The following is a 27,740-nucleotide window of genomic DNA, read 5'->3' on the forward strand; positions in this document are numbered from 1 at the left end:
CTTTGTGACACATAAAGACGGATCCTCTTGGTTAGAGAAATAAAGAGTCATCAAACTGACATCAAGTCATGACTTTATGTCTTTGTGGTTTAAATGTTGGATTTCCCCCTGCTGAACGTAGAGTTATTCTACACCACATGGTGGTTACATATTGTGGTTGGTATAGTTTCTGAAGGATATCAAGCAAAGCGCTCAACCACCCCCCCCCCCCCCTCAAACTGCTTCATGGTCCACAGAAGAGGAGCCACAGATGTGAATATGCAGAACTTAACTCTATGAGTGGATGGAGACCAGAATGAGGATTAAAAACACTCAAACGAAAAGGATTTTAGGGATTAATTAACCACATTTTTCACAATTTGCAAGTTATGAGGAGCTGTTTTTTCAAATATATATATACTGAGTGAGTTTACTATTAATCTTTTACTTTTTACAGTAAGATTATTTCAAATTTAGACCAACTTGATGGCTCAATAATTAACAAGTTTTCTAAACAAATATACCAACTTTCACACATCAGCTGTATTGATTACATATATGTGAGAACAACCTCTGTGATGAATTGTTGTTACAGCCCTTATGAAGTCCGTTGCTGATGTCTTTTCAATGTTTACCTGTGAAGGTTCAGCTTCTGTTACTTAAGATCCTGTTGTGATTCCAGGTTAGCAGCTTTAGGGATCTAATGGGACAACCTAGTTTGTTTAATGCAGACTTTAGTAAACCAGGAAATACATACCAGACAGCGCACACATATATGCATTATACACACACACACACACACACACACACACACACACACACACACACACACACACACACACACACACACACACACACACACACACACACACACACACACACACACTGTACTCCACAGGGGACATGGAGCCCAGTCTGCCCACACTACCACATCCTGGGAGGAGTTCAGAACCATCTACCAAAACAAGTGAAAGGGCAGCAAACTCAAACACACCCTTTGGCGAACTACCAAGAAGCAAATAACTGCTTTAATGCGTTATGAAAATCTGGGAGTTAGAGACTAGAAAAAGATTCCTCTTTCACTCGGTTTCCATCCATCTGCTTTGGCCCAAAGTGAAGCTTACAGCTATCGACATCGCTCTCACTCCCTCTCTTTCTCTCTCACTCACTCACTCCCTCTCTTTCTCTCTACTCACTCACTCCCTCTCTTTCTCTCTACTCACTCACTCACTCCCTCCCTTTCTCTCTACTCACTCACTCACTCCTTCTCAGCAAACCCATAAATGCTTTTAGGCCAATTTGACAGGACAGTCTGAAGTGCTGCAGTCAGACCCGGAGTAGTGAGTGTGACATTGTCAGGAGGGCAGACTTAATTCCCCGTTCCGCCTCCACGTTCACTTTTCCGCCCGGCAACAGTAGCAGCGCTGACGTTGCGAGCGCTCAGCGCGGACCGCCACTTTCTGTTGGCTGGACTGGCACGAGGGATGAACCGCGTGCGTGCACGTGTGTGTGTGTGTGTGTGTGTGTGTGTGTGTGTGTGTGTGTGTGTGTGAGAATGCTAAACAGTCTGTATATGAGATCAGGGGCTGTGTGTGTGCGGTTGTTCGTGTGGGTTGCACAGCGCACACATTATTCATCTTTTTTCCAGTAGAGTTTTTTTTTTTTGCTCCCTTGATCCGTTTCTCAGAGGGCTTTTAGTCCTTTGAGGAGAAATCTATTCGGCAAAGAAATACATCTGAACTACATATTTATTATTCTTCTTCTTTCTCAAAACCGACAGCGGTGACTAGTCCATCTTCCACTGCTGCGTTTCTCTAGTAATAGTTGCTGGACGCAGTGGTTTGAGTGAGAACCTTCTACATCTGGCTCCAGTTTGTCAACACCTACATGTCAGACTCTGCTTTCGGGACGCTTTCTGATCTCAGTGAGAAGATTATAGTGACATTTCTGAACTTCTTAACTCAGCCTCAAATGTGCATTTCCATGCATTAAGTGAGTGTTGAGGATGTCAGTTAAATGTTTAACAACACTACGCCTCCCCGGCTTCACCACAGTCACTGGTTTTCTACGGTCCGTCTTCCTCGGTTTCACACAAACCAGAGAAGCCCCCCCCCCCCCGCCTCCACACACACACACACACACACACACACACACACACACACACACACACACACACACACACAAATTAGAGAGCACTTAAAATGTCACAACACAGTCATCAGCATCTGTGAATGGAGGGGCACCTCCCTGACCCAGTGGCCCTCAGGGGGCTTCTCACAAACCAACATGGTGTAATAAACTCCCCTCATCGCTATCCTTGAGGCATTATCCAATTAGTGTAAACGCCTGCTCTGCAGAGGGCTCATTTTCTGGCAGCCAAGAGAACTGTACCTGCCAAAGGACTTGTGAACGTATGGATTTTGACGAGCTGTGAACGTTTGGAGCGTAAATACGGGCCGGAGAATTCTAGATTAAAATAGACGGTAACTTAGAAACAACTCCGCGGGCTCAGAAGGCATAGATTCACCGATGAGGGAGTTGAAAGACGAATCGTTTCGTGCGAAAGGACGTCTTCCTGTCCTGGGTGGGTGAGCTGATAACAAAAGACAGCGTATCTGAAACTGACATGATCTCACCGTTGGCCTTGACTCGTAAACAAGGAGGGATGGTGTGGAACTCGGTGAGAATGTGCGTGTTGTGTACGAGCCAAGAGAACAGAGTGCACCTGGATCCAAGGAGGTGAAAAATAGACCGCAGCGCAAAACACAAATCACACGCACATCGGTCCAATTTACCTGGTCTCGAACTTAAATCTGCCCCTTGGACACCTAGGATAAAAAAAGGCATACAGTGATCACACAAAATGTCCCACTCGATTCCTGCCGTGTTACTTCTTTGTGCACACTTGGCCACTGTTATTCTGCTGCCTTCTCATGCAAACAGTAGCCATCTGTCTCTGTGTGCAGGGCTGGAGGCAGTCGGAGGAGCGCAGCACATGTTTCTCTCTCTCTCTCTCTCTCTCTCTCTCTCTCTCTCTCTCTCTCTCTCTCTCTCTCTCTGACCCCGATTGAACCAACCTGGTCTGAGTGACGTGTGAATGAAGCTCACATAAGGACGACAGCTGCCCGTCTGGTGGCCACTCTCACACAACAGCTGTCTCCATGTTAATGTGTCAGGTTAGACAGATTAGCCGGGACCTCGTTACAATTAATTTGTATAGGAATGTTAATCCGCCGTAAAAAAGAGGGACACAAGAGTGTCAGCGACAGTGGGACTTTTAATTTGGTGTCGTGCTGCAGCTGAAAGTAGTGACGATGTGCTGCAGCCGCTAGCTTTTCCTGAGACGATCAAGACCACGGACTGTGATTAATAACCGTGTTTTTACACACGTAATACAGAATGAAATGGCCCCAAGAGATGCTCCAACTCTACAGGAAACACTGATAGTTATTGAATACTTATTGATATAATCCTGATAAAAGCTATGGCGGGAGGATAGACTCACTGTTCTGGCAGTGGACTCCGTCGAAGCCCGGCTGGCACTTGCAGACATACTCGCTGAAGACGTCGCCTCGGCGGGACTGACCCGTCACCTCGCAGGTGGCATCGTTCTTGCACGGGTTGGGGTTACACGGGCCTTTAGGACCGGGAGGAAGACACGGGAGAGGAAGGAGAGGTTTAACCGAGGTTGTATGCAGGAATTGGTTAAGTGCGGTTTGTAAAAATGTACATAGATTAACCTTATCCATCACCCTCGATCTCTTCGGGTCAGAATCACAGTTTTGTCAATCTGACTAGCTTCAGAGCTGCTACACCTCATTCATTCCAGATCACCAATAATTGATTTTTCAGTCTATATTGACATTGTCCAACCAGCAACACTCGAAACTCATTTGGACCTCAGAAGATGGGGCTTACCGGTCTCGGTCTCATTGCAGGTGTCTCCAGTGTAGCCATCGGGGCAGATGCAGATGAACGGAGCTCCGGCTCCGGTCACACAGGTTCCACCATTGATGCACACATTCACCTTGCAGTAATCGCCTGGAGTTAAAAAGACATTGATCTGGTGAAAACAATGCTCACTTTAAAATTCACAGAACCTCAAAAACAAAGTATTATCATCACGTCCCAACCTGTTTTCATATTGTCCCTACCGCAATCAAAGACAGAGGCTGGGTGTTTGACTTTGGCTGAAAGACTCATGACTGATAAGATGTTTGTTAGGTGAGTAACGATCATTGTGACTCATAACACAAACCCCAAAAAGATAAATCTAGGCCCATATGTAGTCCTTGTGCAGTTACCATCAGTAAAACCAGTTTAAATATACCAGTTTGAAGTTCTTAATAAGAAAGAGTACAACATGTTGCGAGAGAGGATCAGCTCAAATCACGTTTCCTCTCGTTATTACATTTTCCTCTCCATTCTGCTGCTGTGTAAACAGCCTGCTGCAGGTCGGTTGTGATGGTCTGAACAGCTGAGTAAGCCGTCACTACGCCGTAAACACAAAACGCCAACACTGGATGCTTCCACCGGCATCCTGCTCGCTGCCTGGCTGAGCCCGACAATCTGGCAGCTCTCCGGGCTCCAGGGAAATCGTGTCAGCGGGGGGGGGGGAATGATTTACAGTCTAAAATTTGAAGTGTGATACATGACAGTGAGGTAGTTCTCACATTTCAGCATTAATACTGTAAAAGATGAACCAGTAATAACATAAAAAACGTATTACCAGTGTCTTATACATACAACTATACACATTGCAACTTGGGGTTCAGCGTCTCTCGCTCAAGGACACTTCAACACGTTGACAGTAGCAGCCGGGGATCGAACCTCGAGCCTCTACCCACCAACCGCCCCGTTTTTCTCAATATAGCTAAAGCACATAAGTTTCAAATTATACCCCGTTTTGACACTTAAGACTATGGAGGAAGTGCATAATTGGGCGCCTTTTAAAAACACTTGTGGAGACAGGGAAGGCTTTTCAAAAGTTAACACTTGTCATTTGGATAATTGTTAAGGAAATTGAGGTTGGACCCCAAGTGTGAAATTGGTGGTTTAAGTACCACAGTCTCACAGTGAGGCTAAAAAGGAGCTCTGAACCATTTTATTTTTATTTGTGTGTTTCAGCAGGGTACCTCTTCCCACCTCAAAGTGGACTCGTGGGAGTAGATAAATATTTTTTTAGACTTCTACAGCAAAGAAAAGTGGCGTTTTAGTCCCACTGAGGGTTATAATTCACACAGAGGCCACAAGGCCACGGCTGGAAATGGCATTTTGAAGAGACTTCCTGTGCATCGCTGCGTCCTCTCCATCTTTCTAACCCTGACACACACACACACACACACACACACACACACACACACACACACACACACACACACACACACACACACACACACACACACACACACACACACACACACACACACACACACACACACACACACGCTGAGAGCACTCTGAGGAGTATATTCAGTACAAACTCTGGCCAACAGAGAAGCATTGTGAGAAAACCAACAGGTTTTCATTGAAAAATAAATTGCAGTTTGTAGATTACATTTAGCGGTTCTGATCTCTGGACTCTCTGGGTTTCTTATTTATCAGCGATCGAGGAGCTGTCGGGTAGATTTGCGTCATGTTCATTGGGAGGAGGAGGAGAAATGAAAGAGATCCACTTTTCCCCAAACATCCTGTTTGGCCATTTCTGCGCCGGGCATCACTTCCCATTGGATGTCCAGTGTTATCAGTGCTGTATCCAGTGTCCCGGCCTTCAAGTGCTTTCAAATCTCAAGAGGACTCTGAGGAAACGAGCTTGGCTGGCACCGCCAACACATTGGGATCCAAAGGTTGCTGCCTGTTTATCTTTGGGATGAAACTTATACTGGCAGACTGCTCCCGTCACGAAACCCTCCCAGCACTGAGAAATAACAACGTTAAATGAAAAGTGGAAAAGTCTGACTGATGAACGTAATAAAATCAATAAGTAGGAAATCAGGGAGACGCCCCGCTTCATTTAGCCGTCTCTGGAATCGCTGCTTGTGGTCTGAAGGGAGATTTAGCCGGGAGGTTTATTGAGGAAATGAAATTAGTGACGTATTAGTCAAGGTGGTCAGCCGAGAGACAGCGGTCCAACCACGAGAGCCTCCTTGAAAATCCCCCGCTGTCTACAAAAAAAAACAAAAAACACGTCCATAAAATGACATGTGAATGAAGAAAAGGGTGTTTATTTCTTTCCCCTGTTCATACACCACAAGGGTCAAAACTAAAGTAAACAACTCTCAACGCATTACAGAAATGTTGCAGTTCGTTATGTGGTTTCCACATCAACTGTAAGCTCCACTGTTTCAGAGGAAAGCAGAGACTTGTTCTGCCTCCTTATCTTCACACACAGCTGACAAGAGCAATACAGTTTCCAAGATAAGCTCGCGTTTATACCACAGGAGAAATCTGAGGCTGCAGTTTCGGTTTGGTTTATTGAGACTTCACTCCACAAAAGGTTTTGAACTACTCAAACTGACCACAGTTTAAAAAGCACATTTATGAGCTTTATGTGCTCTGGCTTTGAGACGTTCCTCTCTGACATTGTCTGCCTCCACGTCAACACAGAAGAAGGGAATCTTGTTTGCGGCGCTCACTGAATTAGGAAAAGCGCCATTTTCATAATTCAACAGTATGTCCAGAATCAGTGTCTCTGTTACTCAGTTTTCATTGGAACCGCTTTCCACTCAAGATATTTTCCCCAGTAACTCTTAAACACTGTGATCACACCTCCATTGTGTTCTGGAGGCAGCAGAAATCCCAGGGATGTAGATCTTACAGCCTTGACAAATGTGCATGGCTGGATACGTGAGAAATGCCTCTTTGTTATTTTGGCAAATCGACAATTCAAGCTGCTGCAGCAGCTGCCTATATAAGGAAAATAAGTTATCAGATATCCAAGAATACATCATGGATGGACACACGACGGTTCGGCTGAAGAAGGCAGTTGTTGAAGTAGTGACTCCTTATTACAAGAACTAATAGAAACAAGCCTCAGCGTGTTAACGTTGTTTTGATATTTTAGTAAATGAGGGCGTGGATCCATAAACTTAGGCTGAATTCCAAAAACAATATGTCAGTTGTTTTCATTATGTGAACATACCGATAAAGTGCCATAACTACTAAAGAAAGGGGGACAAGAGGACAAAGCCACAAGCACATCTATTTTGCAGCATTTAACAATGCAGTAAAAACATTTAGTTTGTTTATCAATTTCACAGCAGCTCCAACAGTACCCAACATGGTGCCCCACTTTGTCCTCACCACGGTTGACAGATTAGAGAAGTATGTGGAGTTGTGTTTGGCAGGACAGGCCATTTCCACAGGGCATTGTGCGTTCCTCACTCCTTATGAGTCATGGTCTGTGACTCTCCCAACGAGAGCCTCGGCCCAAGACTGAGGTTGAAATACCAGGCAAGAAAAAAAAACAAAAAACAAAAAAAACTAAAGGAGCCGTTAAGAGCCACAGTCACAGAACGAATCCCCAATGAGACCCGCCCAAAAAACAATGTACGGACACATCTGGGGCCGGACATTATAACAGTGCATGTAGCAATATTTCATGCAAACATGTCGACTGTCAATTTTCGCATGTGTACATATACATAGGTTTCAACACTCGCAAATCAGCATCGTATCTTTATGACGTTTTGCATCAGGGGTCCGTTGGGTGAGGTGAGTGACCATGACTTGTGTTTACTTCCTGGAAACAAAAAGGAGCGGCAGCACAGAACCTGGTGCAGTAGAAGGAGTTAATGGAAGTTAATGGGCTGCTAATGAGAGGATCTGAGGACCAGGTCGACACACTCGACCTCGCGACCGTATTAGACGACGCAGACGTCACAACAAGAGAGTGAAACGCGTCAGGATCGTCTCTGTGCCGTGTTGAACGAGGATGAAGAGGAGGGAGTCATCTCAGGACATGGGGGGGGGGGGGGGGGACGGGACTCTTTGAGGACGGTTACTGCAGCCTGCATTGGAGGAACAGCGGCTGGTTTTGGATGTAAAATATCAGTTGGAGTAAAAATCGCCTCGACACAAGTGAGCAGACGAGCCTTTATCAGTTTGATGAGAGACAAAAATCACTACTTGGGGCTGCAGTTTGTTTTAGATGGGGCTCACTGACTGAGCACGCCATTTGCTGCTTTAGGAAAACACACACACAGTGCACGGCCACGGGCAAAAAAAAAAAAAAATCTCTTTCATCTGAATTACTCCTGAGTTATCAAAGATGGCGTGGAATGAATCAGCAGTACACAATAAAATAGTACGCTAAGACAGTTCAAAACTGTCTGCTTTAAAAGAAGTCCTGCTCCACACCTGGTGGTTGTGCACTGCAGGGCTGATGAACGCACACATGTGGATGAACGTGTGTGTGTGTGCAGTTACGTCAGAGCTCATATCTCATGAGGCCTGAAAACGGTTAACACTCTGCCCTGTCACGCACACACTGGAGCGTATAGGCTGGCAGGCAAGTGTGGGAACTCGATGTTCCAGAAAAGAAAAAAGGAGAAAAGGCTGACTGACACACACACACACACACACACACACACACACACACACACACACACACCTTGTTAAAGATGTGCTGGAGCATAATAAGAATGCTCAAGACCTGTCGAGTGCTCGTTTGCCACTACTGAGTGCTGCAGACCATTGAGAGGGGGAACCCGGACGTGCCCAACAGGAAGTGGATTGGAGGCCAGGCCTACCCGAGTCCCTAAATAACAAGAGTCTTTACAATATTGAGATCAGCAGAGCTCCAGCTGCAGGTGAGCTTTCTGTAATCTGCTACTCCAAAGCAACACAGCCATCTGCTGCCGTTTAAAAAAAACACACAACAACAACGGGCAGCCACTAAAAATACACACAGACGTCACACACCATCAACCAAACAACAAGCTTTTCCCTTTGGTATGGTAACTGAAACGGAGCCTGGAGTAGTGGTACAACTGTCTGAACTGAATGGAGTTGTACAGATAGACACAATAAGTGCCTCTGAAGATTCCAGGCTCTTGGATTTCGAGGTCCGATTTTGTCCTCAGCTCAATATTTAAGCTCACATGACGGCGCGTGTAAAATATTCAACGCGGCAGATTGGAAAGCGGGGCAACGGACACTAATAAAGTGGCCCAAATTAGAAGGCGCTCCATAATGCAATGAAACATTGATTAAGGAAGCTATTCAAAATTCAAATTGGAGGAAAAAAAAGAGCCGGTCGTGTCCTGGGGGGGATCGAGTGGGAAAAGTAATGATCGAGTCATCAGAGCTGAAGACAAGCGGCCTGAACGGAAGACTGAATAAAAGCAGACGGGACAAAAACACCACAATGTCTCTCACAAACCTACTGACACAAGAACACAAGGGCTGTGGCTGCAAGTATCCGACTACAGATTAGATTGTGCCGATATTCAGTATCTAATTTTAACCTCAATTGTAGCAACCCCAATCCCCCCAAAAGAGAAATGTTTAGGGTTTTCCAGAATCTTGCTTGTTTCAGGTTAGAAAGTCCTCTAAACTCTGCATTAAAACCCATAATAATAATAATAATAATAATAATAATAATAATAATTTTGTACGGCAACATCTGTTCCGTAATGAAAGAAGCCTTATTAGTTACAAAAAAGTGAGCAGAAGAAAAAGGTCACTGCAGTTTGACGATGATGTGTGACGGTGAACATCCGTCACATCAGCAGGAAATTAAATTCCTGGTTAATTAAGTCCAATAACTGCCTGTTATATTGGCAGTCATCCCCCATCTTACAGCCACAAGTACATTTACCTGCCTACATATATAAACATATACACACACAGACACATTCATGGCACGCCATTGGCCCAGAGTCCAGCTATATTTAGCCCCCGGTTCACTCGGTTGCCCTAAAGTGGTCTTGTTGTGAGAAAAGACTCGACCTCAGCCACCAGTCTACGCTTCTCTCCACCTCAGCAGCAGACTGATGAGCTACAAGCTGCTGAATTGAGCCAAAATCAGGTGAAACACAGAGGGAAACCTTCCCTCAGCTCTTTTAAACTGCCCTGTAAACGTTTTGCATGACACAGCAGCAACAAGTCCCCCCAACTCCCTGACAGTGTGGAAAGGTCCTAGTGAGCGCGGTTGTGGGTGGAAGTTCAGTGCTGGCGACTGCATCCGGAAAAGTGAGTCAACGTTCAGCGGGTTCAGCGCAGCCACACCTATTCTCCTCCACTGACGGTCCCCGGGCCTTCAGGAACCAACATGTTGGGATGCGAGCGCTTCACACCGTTTCACTTTCAAGTCAAACAAAACGAAAAAAGGTAAAACAAAAAAAGTGGATTAAACATGTGTGCAAGTGATGCACTGTGGAAGATTTAAGCAGCCTGTCTGTCACGTACAAAAAGGACTTTACAGGAAAAGGAATGGAAATACAGCTCATGTCAAAGTGAAGCAGAACCGCTTATGTTTATCTGTAAAACACATATATTTGATTCTGCATTGATCTCCAAACAGATCAATCTCCTGTCGACCCCTAATGATGTCACATGTACCTGCGGCGTTTGAAAACATACGACACTGCTATGAAACGCAATATGTATTGCGTTTTGTTTTTCACTTTGTATTGGCGATCTTCTCATATGTGGAGTTAATTCACTGATTTTCTGACATTCGTATTTGCCGTTTCTTGTTTTATTGATCTTTGTGCTTTTTAAATTGTTGCTTGGTTGTATTTTAAAGTGTTTTTTGTGTGGACTCCAGGAAGACCAGTCACCACTTCTTCGGGATCTAATACAGAAACTAATACAGAGGTTTCCATGGCAGAGGCATAAATCCATGAGGCATTAAATGTTGACTCAAAAAAGCCCAAAGTCCAAAAGCAATACAGAATCTGTCATTCACACAGCAGCACCAAACCAAGCCATGAATTCTGCTCTTTGTCAATGTGCAGCAAAAAAAAAAAAAAAAAGCTCTAAAAGGGAACAGGAGGAGTACTTTAACATTTGGAAAATACATCATCATCATCATCATCATCATCATCATCACAAAGAGAACCACTTGTGTGACATGTGATGCCTCGTCCTCGGTCTGTGAGCAGAAATGGAGGCGGGAGAATCAGGCCGTTTTTTTTTTTACTCTTTGTACATTTGCCCTAAATGTGTTTGATGCGTGGACGTGCAGACAAAGCGTACTGCCACCGGCACGAGGTTAACACTGGACGAGCATAATAGCCAGCCTATATGTGCCGTGCTCTTTAAAAAGGGTACTCTGCACGCGCGCACACAAACACACACGTATATGCCCTGAGGTTTTATTTCTGTGTATGCATTCAGACATAAAGAATGTCTGGCCTAACATTACAAAACCTATAGTATCGATTGTAAATTATTCTTTTTTTTGTTTATGTCTTACATTGTGAATTGTCTCTCAACCTTCAACTGTCTTATCTTGCAGTTTCAGAGCCAAAACAATGTTTCATTTCTCACATTCCCGCTCATTCAAATGAAGGCTGAGTTGAACTTGTGCACCTCGGAGAAAGAGCAACTTTACCGTAACGTACTACTCAAATGGCACGTGCATTATTAGGACGTTAAAGGCGGAGGTTTGACCTGTAAACAAACACAAAAGAGGCAACTTACCGTTCACCCCGAACACCAGACAAGCTGTGAAAAGTTGCAGCCAAAGGACGAGACGTGTCTGCTCCTGCATGTCTGCCCGTGTTTGTCAGTTGTCGCTTATCTTGTTGCTCGTTTAGTAGCTCGTTAAAAAGGACGAAAGGAGGAGAGCGGCGCTCGAGACTTTTATCGCTTCTGTGGCTCGAGCTTGTTGTGCGGCTCTGAAAACACCCAGGCAGCAGGAGTAGAGCAGGAACACGTGCGCCTCAGCTCCCAGCCAATCACGGCCTGACTTTTTTTAATTGTAACTCCGCCCCCTCCCGTTCCCGCTGTCGGTGGCACACACACACACACACACACACACACACACAAACACACGCGCACACCCACAGAGGGCAGTCTTGAAACAAAGAGAGCGTTTATAACTAATGAGCTGCATTTCATTAAATGTCTTGATTACAATCTTTGATATAAAACCACTGAGAGGAACATAATTGCTCCGACATTTTGGCAGTTAGTCACATTTAATCGGTGACTTAAATTAGTGTTTCCACGCGGTTTCTCTGGGCAAATGTCTACAAGAAAGCACTGCTGAGATGTAAAACTCAAAGTACTTAGTTAACTAACTAACTACTAACTTAACTAAGTACATTTACTTAATAGCAGCCGACTGTAAAGATGATCTGACAGTATTTCAATTGCATGGCAAGAAGAGTGCAAATATAAAGAGTGTGAATATAAAACTATTAGCAAACAATAACAATAAGGTGCAAATACAAATATATACAATGTCAGAAGTATGGATCATAATGTAAATAGTTACCTGTAGGGATCGGTCTAGGTGGGTTACATGTAAGTGTAAAAGCACATGGTAGATTACAGACATTTATTTGATCGCTATAGTTACTGAGATTTAACATACAAAACATATGGCGAGGTGTTTTGGAAAAACTTCTAACGACGAATCGGGAGTTTTGTTCACAAATTGAAAGTAAATAATGAAGTCTTCAAATGATTCAAAGTTGTCCCGCTCTATTTTATTTCGCTTGCAAGGGAAAGATGCACCACAGCCACCTCGGTCAGTGTCTGTGGTGAAGAGTTCAACATCGTACAAGATACCAAAACCATTTTACGCACACATGAGTTCACGCTCTGGGATAAATCATAGACAAGGAGTAGATGTTCTCGTGCTCTGGCTATCGCTCTTATCTAAACACATGCCAGGTGTGTTTACTGGGAACCAGTGATGGTTTTATTATGGTCTGTCTTCAACTTGTCAGACACTGTGTCTTCACTTCCTCTCTCTGAAGTGGGAATGTGTGACCAGCCGTGAGAAACACGACGCTGTGTTCAATAGGACTTCTATAGGACTGCTGTGTTATGTCAGTATTTGTGTTCCTCACTTCCCCCTCTCAGTTGTACATCTTTTAAAACATTTCATGATATAAGAATATATTTTTCCCATTACAGAGGTCATAAATCATTAACAATTCTAACTGACGTTCATACTTATAATACAGGAATTCTACTGTGGTGAGAATGAATACATCCTCTTGAAGAGAGACACTTTTCTTTCTGAAGTTTTCATGTTTTTGTGAAGTGGAGTTTCACATATGATGCGTGAACACGTGTGATTTTAGTTTAACATGTCAAATATATGAGACCAACTGGAAGGTTGTCACTATCAAATAGAAAAAGTCCACACACTGAAATATGTGCTTTTTTTTCTGTTTAGCAGCTGATTAAGACTTTGCATATTTAATCCAAATTTAAATTAAATTAAAAAGGCCATTGTTCTTCAATGTCTCTGTGATTTATAGTGTGCTCTTGTGTTGTTCTCCTATTCTCAAGTAGTTCTGGGAAAATTCCCAGATGATGGCACCATGCATGAAATCCTCCGAAATGCAGATTAAGGCCAGTGTTGTATTGTGGAAAGCCCACAACAAAAAAAAAAAAGGTTCATCTGTGGGCGTTTCTCGAGCCGAGATCCAGCAGTGGGTCAGAGTTGATGTTTGTGCTCTCGGAGGGAGTGGGCGAGAGGCGAAACACTGTTTTTAATGGGTGTGAAGGGACGTCCAAGACCCTTTTCAGTCTTTGCCCTCATGTGTCTTTCTGCCTCTTATCTTCACATTTCTTTTCCCTGGGATTTAAAAATGTGGCACATTTTTTTGTTTTTTTTGTTTACAGTAGCAGCAACAACATTCTCAGATGAACTCTACTTTGATTGGCGGTGTAAAAAAAACGTTGCCTTCTGTAGCCTAGTAACACGTCATAAATGCAGCTTAAAGTGGTCTCAGAAGAAAGACACGCTGTGCTTTGATGCTGCGCTCTCGTCACTTCGGCGTGCTTCCTTCGTCTCTCTGTCCTCTTGCACGTTTAAATCAAATGCAGTTTAAAAAACAAACTAACTCTTCAAACTACATGCAGGGTGAAACCTATAGACCTTCTTCTCACATGCTGGACCCAAAAATGCTTCGCCTAGATGACCTTTTTTTCACATCAAAGCTATATCTCATATGGAGCTCCTCTTATATTCCTACTGGTTAGTTTGATGAGGTCAAACAGAGGGTGAGTATACTGATGAGATGAGGAACGTAGAAGGGGAAAAGGAAGTGAAAGTGTATATTTGTCTTTAGGGGAAATCTGTGAAACGTGTGCTCTTCCTTCGGTCCTTTAAAGGCTCCGCGAATGTCGATGTAGAAGGTTATTTGAGGTATTTTCTATCAAGGCCAAATGAGGATATGCTGGGAAATTTAAAGCAGCAGTATCACAACAACTTGAGTAACAAATGAGTAATTGAGAGCTTGTTAAAATGAATTAGCTGCCCTTATTGAACTTATATAAGGACAGCTATTCCCTTATTGAACAATTCTTAAAATACAACTGTAAAGTCTCTTTGGAGCAGGTTTATACTTATTTGAATGACATAAAAATGCTGTTGTCAGCAAATTAAACTAGATTAACAACAAGGCCAAGCAGGGTTATGTTGTTGTCATTTCTTTAGCGATTTCAGGCACAGGAAATAGTTTAATCTTTTCTTATCTTAACACTAAAGTACAATTTGAACTGAACAATAAGTGCCCTAACGTGACGCCATGTTGCTTTATCTCTATCTAAGCAGAGAATCTTTTAGCTTTGGATCTGAAGGACCCTCATCAGAAGCGTACAGGGTTCAGCTGGAATGGCACGTGTGGAAACAAATAAATCACATCCCAATCACTGTATGCAGAACGCCTGTGCACACCCTGGTGGTAGAAGCTCCGCCTCCTGTCAACTAACCATCAGCCTCATGTGCGATAGTGATTTAGAGAATGTGGAAAGTTGATCTCAAAAATGCAGCTATGAGAGAGCATCACCTACAAATGCCAAAAGCTTCCATCATGTTGAAGTGCACTTCAGCAAAGATATTTAAACCCCTCTTGGGTTTCTTTTTGTCAGTGTCAGCATAATCCCTACAACTTTTTGAAACTCAACAGGCGGAGGATCGCTTCATCCGTGCAGTCATGGAACCATGAGAACAGTCATGTGCGCTGTGGGCTGGTTTGACGTGAAGCAGCCGCCGAATGCGGTGCGACGTCACAATGGCAGCGTTCCTCTGATGTTCCTCTTCTGTGAGACAAAGCCTCTCCTCATGACCGACCCAGCGCTAAGTCTGAGCCAGAGGATGAGGTTAATGATGGCGAGATGGAGCTTCAGTGTGACAGAAGCCTGTTTGATCCTAATCCTCAGTGTGGAGCGCAGCATAATCCTGTACACTCGAGAGAAAAAAAAAACCTTGTGATTTACCGAAAGTGGAATGCTACTCGAGAAATGTGTCGCTTAATTCATAAATCTATAACTGGTGTGTATGATTTTTCACTTCTGTCTTCCACACAGAAACACGATCGAGTCCTCTTTCACTTCTGCCTCATCTGGAAGCACAAATGAGGATTCACACTTGTAAACGATGATGGAGGAGGGGAGTTCACATTCCTGTGACGTTGTTTCTTTGGAAGAACAACAAAAGTTACAGTTCAACTGAAACCTCAATTTAGTCGTTCATTGGTCACACAGATGTTTTTGCTCACAGAGTCCCGGGCTGTGCCAAAACCAGATGAGTGGAACAACATAAGCTGAAGTGTAGAGTCCTTTGTTTACTAATGATACTATAGGGTGTATGTACAGGTAATACTGGATCGATTGGATGACAAAAACACAATAAAATACATATATTATTTAATGTTCTTCATTTAATTGTGCATTTGTGCTTTTTTTTCTTTTAACTTATGGTGTTTTAATATGAGTAAGCATCAACTTGACTTTAAATATTAGTGGTTTATTACGATGATTTGGTAATTGTGGGGTAAATTGCGATGAAATAATGTGATGGGTCTGGAAAGGTTGTTGCTTACAATGTCATATTTTCTCCTTTATACAGTGTCGCCGTGTCATAAACACATTATAACAAACCTGTAATCAATTTTAGAACAATCCCACACAAATATCAGTAAGAAAAACAATATTAAAAGCAACGATCGGGCCACTGTGAACCACTCATTAGTGGATGGCGCCCTCCAGTGGTTGAATCACTCAATGAAAGAGGGTCTGACTGATGCCTTGAAACTGAAGTGACATTCCATTTTGTTTTTAAACCGGCTTTAATTATGCAATAACCATGTTGTTGTTGTAAATCCTCCACAGTCTGTATTTCTGATACATCTTTGCGTAATACCTGAGTCTTGGTAGTGAGTTTATTTGATCTTAATCAACTATAAGCCACTATAATATCCGTTATATGTTGACTACTAGTGTGTGCGATTATGCCAATGTTTTGTATCTATAACTGTTATGTGTGTGACGTCTGCGTGTCACAACAACAATAGAAGCTTACAATGGTTGCGGACATGTATCTGCCCAATTAAACCACAGCATGTTGTTACTGTAAATGAGACGGTTAGTTTCTGTGTAGTAGGAAGTAAGCTAACCCGCAGTCCGTCATGCTGCCTTCAGGTACGGCCGGATTTCAAACGTACAAATGACGAGTACGGAAGCTCCATCACGTTAGGACCCAGAAAGTGGGTGCTGAATTCATACATTAATCTTCGATAACTGATTTTATGTACAGGTGATACGAATTAAAAAGCCTAAATCTTGTAAAGAATATGCTAAAATGTGTTATTTTTATTGTTGGCTGCCGTAATATCTAAAACTCGGAGCTTTATAAGAGCACATGAATGCGTCCTGAGTTCCCTGCTGGTCAGTCGCTCCTCTGCTGTAAACAGACGGTGAGCTCAACTCCAGTTGGATCCGACCAGAACCTGGACAAACCACCCAAAAACAGCGATGGTAAGACCGGAAATGTTCCCCGTGTACTTTTTAAAACTATATAATGCACTTTACGTAAAGTCCATGTGGTGTTTGTGTTTGTTTGAAGCTTCCAGCTTCACCTCGAGACACTTCAGGAACAGTTTTGACGCTACCTGAGTGACAAAAGTAAATTCTTCCACAGATACTCACACCAAGGACGACTTGTTTGTGCTCTTATTTAAACTGAACAGGAACACACCAGTTTGTTCTATTCTATTCTATTCCTTTTCTACTTTTTGTAAGTTCCGGTTTTTGCCGTTCATGCATTATAAATGCATATAAACGTGACATTTCCGCAAATGACATGCTGGTTTTGTCTGTTTTTGTCTGTTTTTGTTTTTTTGTCGCCCTGAAAGGCCTGAAACCAGCAAGTAAGCTTAACTGTTTGTTTTCCAGCACTGAGGGAGCATCGACGGAGAACAAGGAGGGACCACGACCACTGCGTTTCCTTCAAAGTCAGACAAGGTGGGGAACAAAACTTTTCCAATCAACAGAGGGCTCTGCTCGTTCATACCGGTCATTAAAAGTGGCCAGAATAATTGCGTCACGAGTTTAAAATGGTCAATGTCGGCATCAATGCTTTGGAATTAAAGCACCCAATACCCAGTGGAGGAAATGAACTAAATCACTGTACTTAAGTGCAATTGTACTTTACATGAGCCTTTTTAAAGTTCCATTTTACTTTGCAGATTCATAATTAATAATCTAACAAATACGTTATGAAGTGACAAAGACATTTAATAGTATATTATTCTATAATGAGCCACCCTGTAAAGAGTACTTTTACTTTTAGTACTTTATAAGTATATTGTTTGTACTTTAACTGAAGTAAACATTTGAATGCATGACTTTTACACATAACTTGAGTTTTTCTACACTGCGGTATTGCAACAAGAATCTGATTCTTTTTTTGTTTTCCAACTCTGCAAATACCTGATATTTGGTGCCAATATTTATGCATTCTGTGCAAGTCATTGGAGGTCTGTTGCAGAAAGTCTGTTTGCCGGATCAGAGATTAGGATCTGCAAACAGACTTCATACCAACATGAGTTAGTAAAGCTTTCCAGACTAAACATAATGTTTCAGGGCTGGAACGTCTCTAAACTAAAGCTCGCATGCCGAGGAAGGCAGAGCCCAAAACCATCATATCTAAATATCTAAAGTTCTATTTGTATTACTAATCTTTCAATCTTAACAAATGATATCCCAGGAAACACTCCTTACCTCCTGTAACCTCACCCAAGTTGAATGCTCTCCTAACATGCTGTGCTACGCAGGTCCTCCCCTGTGTCCACAATGGACACCCTCGAGGACCCGGACATGGGCAGCTTCGGCCCGGAGCTGCCGGCCATGTTCGATGGCGTGAAGCTGGCAGCGGTGGCAACTGTCCTCTACGTCATTGTCCGCTGTCTGAACCTGAACAGTACCACGGAACCACCCGAGGTCGTCCACCAGGACACAGCGCTCAGCCGCTACCTGTTCAAATCCTGCCCGATGCTGACCAAAGAGTGAGTGCTAGTTCTCGCGTAGTCCCGGCTTTAAAGGGTGTGTTACTCGGCGAGTGAACTGTACGGTGGCCTTCAGGTGACACACGGACACAGAGGGCTCTGGTTTTGGTTTTGTCCGTTCTGGGCTTCTGTAGAAACACGCTTCTAGGGAGTGGGTCTTCCGTGGAAGAGGACCCGCTCCCTCTGTAGATACAAACGACTCATTCTAAGGTAACGGGGGGAAAAAACACAACAATTCTTAGTTTCAGGTGATTACGCACTGAGGCAAACGTTATGAATATTATACTCCCATTTCTGCCAATAAATCCCCCTAAACCCTACATACTGTTCCTTTAATACTTCCAGGCTATTTCACCTAGTTAGGAACCTTCCTTGCATCCTGTAAACTCTCGATGATTTAAGACGGTACAGTTGCATGATTTGGTGGATGAAAACGTCCACCACAAATAAGCAATCTTTGTCTGACGGTGCCTGTAGATTAGTTTGCCACCTCCTGTAGCTGGAGTGGTGTGTGTGTGTGTGTGTGTGTGTGTGTATATATATGTGTGTGTGTGTGTGTGTGTGTGTGTGTGTGTGTGTGCCTGTCTGTGGTGCGATACTCTGTGCTGAAACATCTTCAGGGTGGATGTTAGCAGCTCTGATGTCTAATATGGAGCTCGTATGTCTCTTCAGATACATTCCTCCCTTGTTGTGGGGTAAGAGTGGACATCTCCAGACGGCCCTGTACGGCAAGATGGGGCGTGTCAACACTCCGACGCTCCACGGGTTCCGCAAGTTCCTCCCGATGCCGGACGGGGCCACGGCGACGTTTGACCTCTTTGAAGCTCGCGGAGATCACAGCACAGGAGGTCGGTGGCAAATACTGGTCTGTCTGGTGGAGCAACAAAGCACTTTCTGCATGTTTTAGGATTTAATCGCACAACCTCTAGTCTTCTGTGTTTTTAAAGCTTGTTTTTGTAAGAGGATATCACCGATTATTGATTTTATTTCCGTGTCTTTCCGCCTGAGTTTTACGCGCTTGTTTGGATCGCGAGCACATCACCCTGAAGTAACTAGCAGCTCATCATCATAATAATAATAATAATATTACAGTACAATATGCAAAAGCTGGAAGACCACTAATGAATCCCTAGAGCCACACATTTCAAGCCGCCAATTAATTCAACGCACGCACACACATGGCGTCCACTTTTACGCCCACACATGACTCTGCTTTGTATGTTTGTGTTCCCTCCTGTGTGTGTGTGTGTGTGTGTGTGTGTGTGTGTGTGTGTGTGTGTGTGTGTGTGTGTGTCAGATGACGTTACCATGGTAATCTGCCCTGGGATCGGTAACCATAGCGAGAAGAACTACATCCGTACCTTTGTGGATCACTCCCAGCGGCGGGGTTACCGCTGCGCCGTCCTCAACCACCTGGGAGCCCTGCCCAACATGGAGCTCACCTCGCCCCGCATGTTCACCTACGGTAACCAGGGAAACGTCACGCCGTAGACTTACGGGGGGGGGGGGAATGTCACAGTTCAAACCGCAATGGGGAAGATCACTTCGTTGCGTCTCTGTTGTTGCTTCACTCTGAAGTGAGGAGAAGTAAAATTAGGGGAAGCAAAACAGATTTTAATCACAGTTGCGACATAGAAACAAAAACTGAATTTTCTGATGTCATACTTAAAGGCAGGGTTGGTAATCTTCTCCAGACACAATTCAATATTTTACTTCTCATTACATCCTGACAGCAATCAATGAAAATAGAAATACATAAATAGATACTCTGCCAAAAAAACAGAAAATAAATCGGATATCTGTGGCTGTCGCAGGACGCTGCTAGCTTCACAGCTGTGAGCACAGTAGCCATGTTGGTTGTTTTACGGTCAGTAGAATCATTTTGGGGAAGTGACTGAAGGGAGGGGCCGTCAGTGAGGCCGACTTGTTGACTTTCTCACTAGATTCGGGGACTTTTGGAGCTAGTGCTGCTCGCTGCTTTCATTGGAAAAAAGTTGGCAAAATTAGGAGTTTTTTTTTTTTTTTTAGTTGGATCATTTTTAAATCTAGCCTACTCTTGCTATTTTACCAACCCTGCATTATTGTTATTATAGTATTTCTCACACGTATTAAAGTGTCTCTCCTTCGTTCAGGTTGTACCTGGGAGTATGCCGCCATGGTGGGCTACATCAAACGAGCTTTTCCTGAGACGCTGATGGTGGTTGTGGGCTTCAGCCTGGGGGGAAACATCGTCTGTAAGTTCTTGGGGGAGAGCCCATCCAACCAGGACCGAGTGCTCTGCTGTGTCACCGTCTGTCAGGGCTACTGCGCCCTCAGGTTGGTGGATGGAAGGACAAACAAATGATCAGAACCACGACTTGATATGAGTAAAAATGCATTAGAGAGGAGCACTTATGTCAAAACCTATGACTATACATTATACACACAAGTTTGTCATCTTGCAACTTTTTTTCAAAGCTGGTCAGTTGTTTTTTTTTTTTGTTTTTTTTTAGAATATGCATTTGTGTTTGCAGAGCCCAGGAAACGTTCCTTCAGTGGGATCAGTGCAGGAGACTCTACAACTTTATGCTGGCGGACAGAATGAAGACGCTCATCCTGTCACACAGGTGGAGAAACGCAACAACCGTTTCTGAAGTCAGAGATGTGTTAATATTACTTTCTACTTTTATGTCATTTCATCACACACAAGTTGCAGCGTTGCATCTAAATACCTTTTCTTATTTGCATTGTTCAACAGGAGCAGTTTGCTCGGCCTGAACAGCAGCAACATTGGTGATGTGGACCTGAACAGACTTTGCGCGGCGACGTCTCTGATGCAGATCGACGACAGCATCATGAGGTATCATGGGGGGAGCTTTTGATTTGGCTGCTGGTGGCCTCCACGAACTCTCCAGCTCTTATCTCTGTCACTGATGGTATCTCACCTGGTTTAAATAAAGGCTTATTAATAATAATAATAAGTTATGACACGATTTGTCCTGCAGGAAATTTCACGGCTACAGCTCGTTGAGCGAGTACTACGAGAAGGAGAGCTGTTTGAACTACATCCACAAAGTGAGTGTGTACAGGAAGCATGATGGCTTTACTTTGATATACTACTACTACTACTACTACTACTACTTCTACCTCTGCTATGGCTTCAGTTACTACTGTATCTACTCCTGTATTACTAGTTCTACTGTTGCTTCCATCACTACCTCTGCTGCTGTTGATAATACTGCAGTACTTCATCTCTCACTACTCTACTCTTATTACAACTGTTTTACTAACTATCTGGTATACTACTGGTAAAGTACTCTGTAACTGCTACTATTATTACAACGACTATTACTACAATATACGTATTATTACTACTATATTACAGCATTGACATCCTGCCTCTTAACCAGGTCACATTGCTTCTTTGCTTTCTTCCCGAGAGTCGGATGAGAAGATTCATACCACTCTCATGTCTTTACGTTAACTATGGAGTTAAAAAACGGGGGTGGGGGGGCGATTAGCTTAGCTTAGCTTAGCTTAGCTTAGCTTAGCATAAAGACTGGAAGCAAGGGACAAAGAGCTAAAAAGATTAAATGCATTCCAGCGACTCTAAGGGTCCATAGTTATCTCATTGTTTATTTAACCTTTACACATAATGAATTTACTGTTTTTTTTTTACAGTTTGAAAATTAGAGGAAGTTATGTGGTGGATACTGATCTTACTGCTCCAGAAGAAGTTACCTACTACTACTACTACTACTACTACTACTACTGCTTCTAGTACTTTTACTGTTGCTACTACTGGTACCACTGTAGTACTATTGCGTCTACAACTACAGTACTCCACTGACTAACCCACTAGTTTAACGTCTTCATTCAGAAACGGTCTGTTGTTTCACCTCCAGGTCACTGTGCCTCTGTTCCTGGTGAACTCCGTAGACGACCCACTCGTTCATCCGTCGCTACTGGAAATACCACGCACACTCGCAGGTTTGTGTCCATTTCTATAATAATAACTGTAATAATTATTAATGGTGTCGTATAGCTTTAATATATTGCTTTGGTCATGATTTAGTGAGTTGTTCAATTACAATATTTCATGTGTTTTATCCAACTGGATGAAAAGTAAACCTGACACAGAAATATTAAAAAACATCTATTCAGATGATCTTTGTGGTGAAGTCATTTTCATTGGCTCATAACAAAAACATGTTTTGGTAGAAAAGCCTTCATCAGAGTCTCATGAATCAGAGGCGAAGGCTGTTGAAGGGATAGTTGTGATTGTTTATGGCTCACTTAAAAAAAAACATCCATATCAGGTTTAGTGTACAATATATTTAGAATATTTTCAGGGCTTTACCTTGCCGTCAGACGGCCTCTTCTGACGGGGAACGGAAGCCGTTGAATCCATCTATGCTCCCGCCAAAGCCACCAAACTCCATTAGGAAAAAAACCCTGTATTTTAACCTGACAGAACCACTGGAGTTGCTGGTCCACCGCTGCGTTCATGAGTTATTTCATTTGTGTTACAGTGTGACTTTGGCCAGGTCGCATTCACCAAAGTCACACAGTAACTCAAAATAACTTAGATTTAACTTGGAACATAGATTTAGGCAGCGGTAGACAAGCAGCTGCTGTGTTCTGCGAGGTCAAAGTGAGTCTGGTGGCTTTTGGCGAAAGCATAGAAAACGGCTCCAGTTCCCCGTCGGTGACAGAGACTGTATAGCTGTCTCACAGCAAGGTAAACCAGCAGAACCGTTCTAAATATAGAGTTCACTTAAACCTCTATTTATTTTGTCATGGACGGCCTTTGTCTCAGGTGGCTAAAATATGTTGTGCTGCTGCTCTTGCCAACAACAGTACATTGTTTTCAGTCCTACCTGCTCCATGAGTGCAGACTGTCTACTGTAGATAATACACTGACTACTACTATAAGTACCACAAGTACCTCATACAACCCCGCTGAACTATCCCTATAAGTAGCTTTAAAAACTCCCTTTGTACACTAAATGCAACGTATAATAAAACGATAATGTTCTACAGCAGTCATCTGGAGGTCTGCAGCATGATCTCATCCGCTCACTTTATGATGCAGCGGAATGCGGGGGAGTTGACTGAACTGTTGCTACGGCTCATATTTGTTTGTTTTCGGGTGTTTCCTAGAGAATGACCGACTGAAACAGTCAAACATTGTCTCCACAGCGAGACGAACGGAGGCTAGTGTTTGAGTAAATGCCCCCCCCCGCACTGTCCTCCCTCTCCTCTGCAGCCGGAGTCTTAAGTGTTGATAAAGTCTCGTCGCAGCTATCTGCTCAACAACACCGCCCAGCCCAGACAGTCTTGTTGAATTTTTCAGGGCCATGTGATACGACTAGGCTGTTGGATTATATATAGCTGTGTGTGTGTGTGTGTGTGTGTGTGTGTGTGTGTGTGTGTGTGTGTGTGTGTGTGTGTGTGTGTGTGTGTGTGTGTGCCTTGTCTTGCCTCAGTAGGTCACATGCACTGGCCCCTCTGTGTTAAATCAGTGTGAGTAATGACCTGAACCCTGACAAGTGAAATTCTAAACTTGTCTTGGACTTCAAAGGAGTTAGCACACGTGGCTAGTTTTTTTTTTTTTTTTTTACATGCTTATTAAGTCAGAACTGTGTTTTCATCTCCTGAATGGAATGATGATGCTTTCCTGTGTAGACCTCATCCTCACTCACACAGGAAGGAGACCCACTGAAAGAACAGACGAAGCTACGGCATTTCTTAGTTCTTGAACATTTTGCCTTCTCAAAGAATAGATTTTCAAAATTTGGTGACAATATTCTGTGCAACCCCCCCCCAGTTGAATATGAGTGTTTGTGTGTGTGTGTGTGTGTGTGTGTGTGTGTGTGTGTGTGTGTGTGTGTGTGTGTGTGTGTGTGTCTACAAGAGAAGAGCTCAGGCAGGTAGAGAGTGTGTCGGTGGTGTAGAGTAACAGAAAGGGAAAGGAGGGCGGCATAATTCTGAGTGTTTAGAAAAGGATCAGGGCGCCTTCAATTACTAAATGGCTGGAGGTGCTTGACCAGAAAAAAAGTGACACACTGAAGTGCAAAAAGCTAAAATAGTCAAATAATGTAATAATCCCAAAAATAACCTTTCACCTCCCTGTTAATGTTTAAATTGTTAATGATAATTAATGAAGCTCCTTTAGTTCTGAGCCAGTGTTTCCTTCAGGAGCCATTTTGTACAGTTTGGTGAATATGATTTGTTGAACTTAAACTCTATACAAACAAACTAAAGTCATGTTTGGCTCTGATGATTGGTTCATGACTTCAGTAGTTTTTTTTTAGCTGCTGGGATGACCTATTTATTTAATTTAAGGCTCTGAAGTTAGCGTCACTCTGGTTCCCTCGACAAAAAAGCCAATAGATAGATACACAGGTTATTGAAGAGAATTATGATCTATTAGTAAAAGCTTGTGTTAAGCACAGACTTTACTTCAGACGTATAAACTTTAACTTCATTGACTTCGAGACCAGGAAACAGGAAGTGCCAAACTGCCCACTCTTTTTTTTTTGGGGGGGGGTTTTAGGACTCATTCCTGCAGCACAAACAAGCCCCAACGTTGGAAGTTACTTCAGTTTGTCACGATGAATGGTCCGGCACTAAATTTAAACGTAAATACTGGCGAAAAAAACCAAAACTCCTCCCTCTCCTATCTGTAGAAAAGATGCCCAACGTGGTGTTCGCCCTGACCCAACACGGAGGCCACCTGGGCTTCTTCGAGGGAGCCATGCTGTTCCCTCAGCCCCTCACCTGGATGGACAAGGTGATCGTGGAGTACGCCGACGCTCTCTGCCACTGGGAGAAGAACCGGCCGGCCTGTCGGAGGAGAAGCCACCAGGACGTGAACTCCTACCTGAAGAGAACCGGGGTAACGATCAGTGAGCAACATAACCTGCATAGAAGTCTGGAGACGAAACTATAGACCAAAACTACAAGAACACGCTCCTCTGTATTTGCTCTGCTTCCGTACTAACTTCCTTAAAGTTTACTAAGTACTGCTGGGAAATGTAGGAAGTCCCTAAAAGGCGACGTTGGAGTGGGCGTGCTAAATTATGTATTGAAACTCGTGTAAGATACCTGGAAATGGAACACGAGCCCGTGTTGAATTGGTCCTTCCTCTTGTTCCCAGTTAACCTCCAGTGAAACACGAGTTCACCCTCTGCTGGTTTTTTGGCAGCTGCTGCTTCTTGAGTCTGGAAAGCAGGGTGATATAATTAGTGGGTGGGGGTGGGGGGCGGGGCATCAGAGGATGATGACCTCTGACCTGCATGTAGTGAGAAGAGAAAAGTTTCTTTTTTCTACATGAATAACTACTGAAAAGTGTCCTCGATACGTCATCTCGCTTTACAAATAACACAACCGGATTAACTGCGACCGTAATAAAAACTGGAAATTTAACTCCTTAAACCTTTTAACCACAATACACCTGGAGATCCATCAGTTCTATTCTGAAGCACATATTAAGTGCCTTTTAATATAAATGTGAATTTGTAACACATTTATCTGGCTTCTCATGAGTCGTTGAGCTACCTCTAATAAGCAGCAGTGTGACGTGATTCCTGGTCGTGTTCAGTCAAACTGGAAATTTAATTGAATTAACATTGATATAATATGATCTTGTATGGTTCCATTAAGAGAAGTTTGCTGGTTTTTTGTTTTGTTTTTTATTGCAGGAAAAATGTGTTAAATAACACCCAGTTTTAGTTTATATTGTTGAGGCAACATTTTTGCTCAATTTTCTCCAGTTTTTGCATTTCCATTGTGAGCATTGTGGACCATCAGCAGCTGTTGTTGTTGCTGCTGACCTTCTGAAAAAAAGTCTGTGTTCAGGACGGAGCTGGGTCAAACTGTGTTTACGACAAAAAAAACAAAAAGAAGGACAAACGAGAGATCAAACAGTACGCGTGTTAGATAAGGAATCCTGTGGACTCTCACTGTATGCACTTACCAAGCAAATGGACCAAAGCACTCTTCACTTTTCAAGAAAAAGTATCTCAACGTTGTACTTTTTCTTTTTCTTTTTTTTTTTTTTTGAACGATTTTGCTGCATTTTGGCCACATGTGACTCCTTTTAAAAAAAACAAAACAGGAACATGTCTTTGGCTCAAACACAGTGGAAGTCTCATATTAGACCCACATCTCCTGTTAACTTTGTACAAGGGCTAATTGATACGTTTCGTAAGTTGTTGTTATTTTTGTGGGGGGGGGTTGCTTTAAGCTGCTTATTGCTACGTAACGGATGGGTGGAGTGAAGAGAGGAGAACAGACAGCAGACGCATGAAAGCTATCACACTAACCGTCCCTCTGTTCATATCCCATGATACGGTGTATTTCTACGAGGACTGTAACGATAAAGGTGTCAGACGTTGACGGAGTGAGAGGTGGTGTGTGTGTGTGTGTGTGTGTGTGTGTGTGTGTGTGTGTGTGTGGAGAAATCCTTGGTGCTCTGCAGTTTGTTCTGGGCCTTTGGTGTGAATGTTTGCTGTATTAGTCACAGCTTCCTGTGAGCAACATTCCGTCTCCTGGAAATAAGCGCTGAAGACTCACTCCACCCAAGTCTTATTATTCAACATGTCAACCATCAGATTTAATGCAACTTTAATTCTCTTTTCTTTTCTTTTTTTAAAGCTGAATATCGCCTGTATCGGCACCACTGTGGTGTGCGATATGCTTTGCCTGCACTTTACTGTCTTTACAGTTGTTCTTTATCAGCATATGGGTGTAACGTTTATGATCTAATCTTAATGGGTTCTGTTCTGATGTGTCACGACTGATTAGTCATATTTAAACTCACCCGTGAATAAATATTTTTCACATAACTGTTTTTTTTCTGGTCTGTTTATTGTAAACCTCTTTTCTATCATAGCATGTCTGTCAGAGTGGAACTCCCACTGACTTTGGAGTTCCTGTAACTCTTCCTCTAGACTAGAGCCACAAATCTGGTCCAAATTAAAAATGTTCTAAAAATAATTTTGACCAAAAACCTGCAAAACTTCAGCTTTAGTTTAAAAAAAAAAAAAAAAAACGACAATCTTTTTCAGTGCTTTTGCACGTATACGTTTGGACACCAAGCCACAAACTGTGATTTCTGGTAGCAAATCAAAGCAACTGGGGTGTGTGTGTGTGTGTGTGTGTGTGTGTGTGTGTGTGTGTGTGTGTGTGTGTGTGTGTGTGTGTGTGTGTGTGTGTGTGTGTGTGTGTGTGTGTGTGTGTGTGTGTAACATTAAAGCATGTAAACATCTGGTAGAAACCCCAAAATTCAAGTTTGAA

At 43.2% G+C, this 27,740-nt stretch overlaps 2 protein-coding genes across 2 annotated transcripts in view; one reads left to right on the forward strand and one right to left on the reverse strand.

Moving 5' to 3' along the window:
• The window catches only part of LOC137881082 (lactadherin-like), a 20,034-nt gene extending 8,207 nt beyond the window's left edge, over positions 1–11,827 (reverse strand). The window contains 4 exon segments of the mRNA XM_068722814.1: positions 2,775–2,807; positions 3,485–3,616; positions 3,898–4,020; positions 11,629–11,827. Coding sequence (XP_068578915.1) covers positions 2,775–2,807; positions 3,485–3,616; positions 3,898–4,020; positions 11,629–11,698 — 358 coding nt within the window. The 5' untranslated portion in view covers positions 11,699–11,827.
• Positions 11,828–16,839: 5,012 nt separating this feature from the next.
• Positions 16,840–27,289, forward strand: LOC137881248 (monoacylglycerol lipase ABHD2-like). Its single transcript, XM_068723099.1, has 11 exons — positions 16,840–16,929; positions 17,347–17,415; positions 18,228–18,458; positions 19,131–19,306; positions 19,756–19,923; positions 20,591–20,774; positions 20,972–21,064; positions 21,196–21,297; positions 21,443–21,512; positions 22,343–22,427; positions 25,130–27,289. Exons 3-11 carry the CDS (start codon positions 18,247–18,249, stop codon positions 25,390–25,392), a joined length of 1,353 nt encoding a protein of 450 aa, XP_068579200.1. The 5' UTR covers positions 16,840–16,929; positions 17,347–17,415; positions 18,228–18,246; the 3' UTR covers positions 25,393–27,289.
• Positions 27,290–27,740: the final 451 nt, after the last annotated feature.

Source organism: Cebidichthys violaceus, unplaced genomic scaffold (assembly GCF_023349555.1).
Source record: "Cebidichthys violaceus isolate CVI_PGR_0920_01 unplaced genomic scaffold, fCebVio1.0.p SCAF_3, whole genome shotgun sequence".
NCBI classification, from domain to species: domain Eukaryota; kingdom Metazoa; phylum Chordata; class Actinopteri; order Perciformes; family Stichaeidae; genus Cebidichthys; species Cebidichthys violaceus.

Bases quoted from the DNA above. Each gene is read 5' to 3' on its own strand.
- LOC137881248 (XM_068723099.1), top strand. From the start codon at position 18,247: ATGGACACCCTCGAGGACCCGGACATGGGCAGCTTCGGCCCGGAGCTG. The intron at 19,307-19,755 runs GTCGGTGGCAAA...TGTGTGTGTCAG, and splicing joins CGGAGATCACAGCACAGGAG to ATGACGTTACCATGGTAATC. The intron at 20,775-20,971 runs GTTGGTGGATGG...TTGTGTTTGCAG, and splicing joins CAGGGCTACTGCGCCCTCAG to AGCCCAGGAAACGTTCCTTC.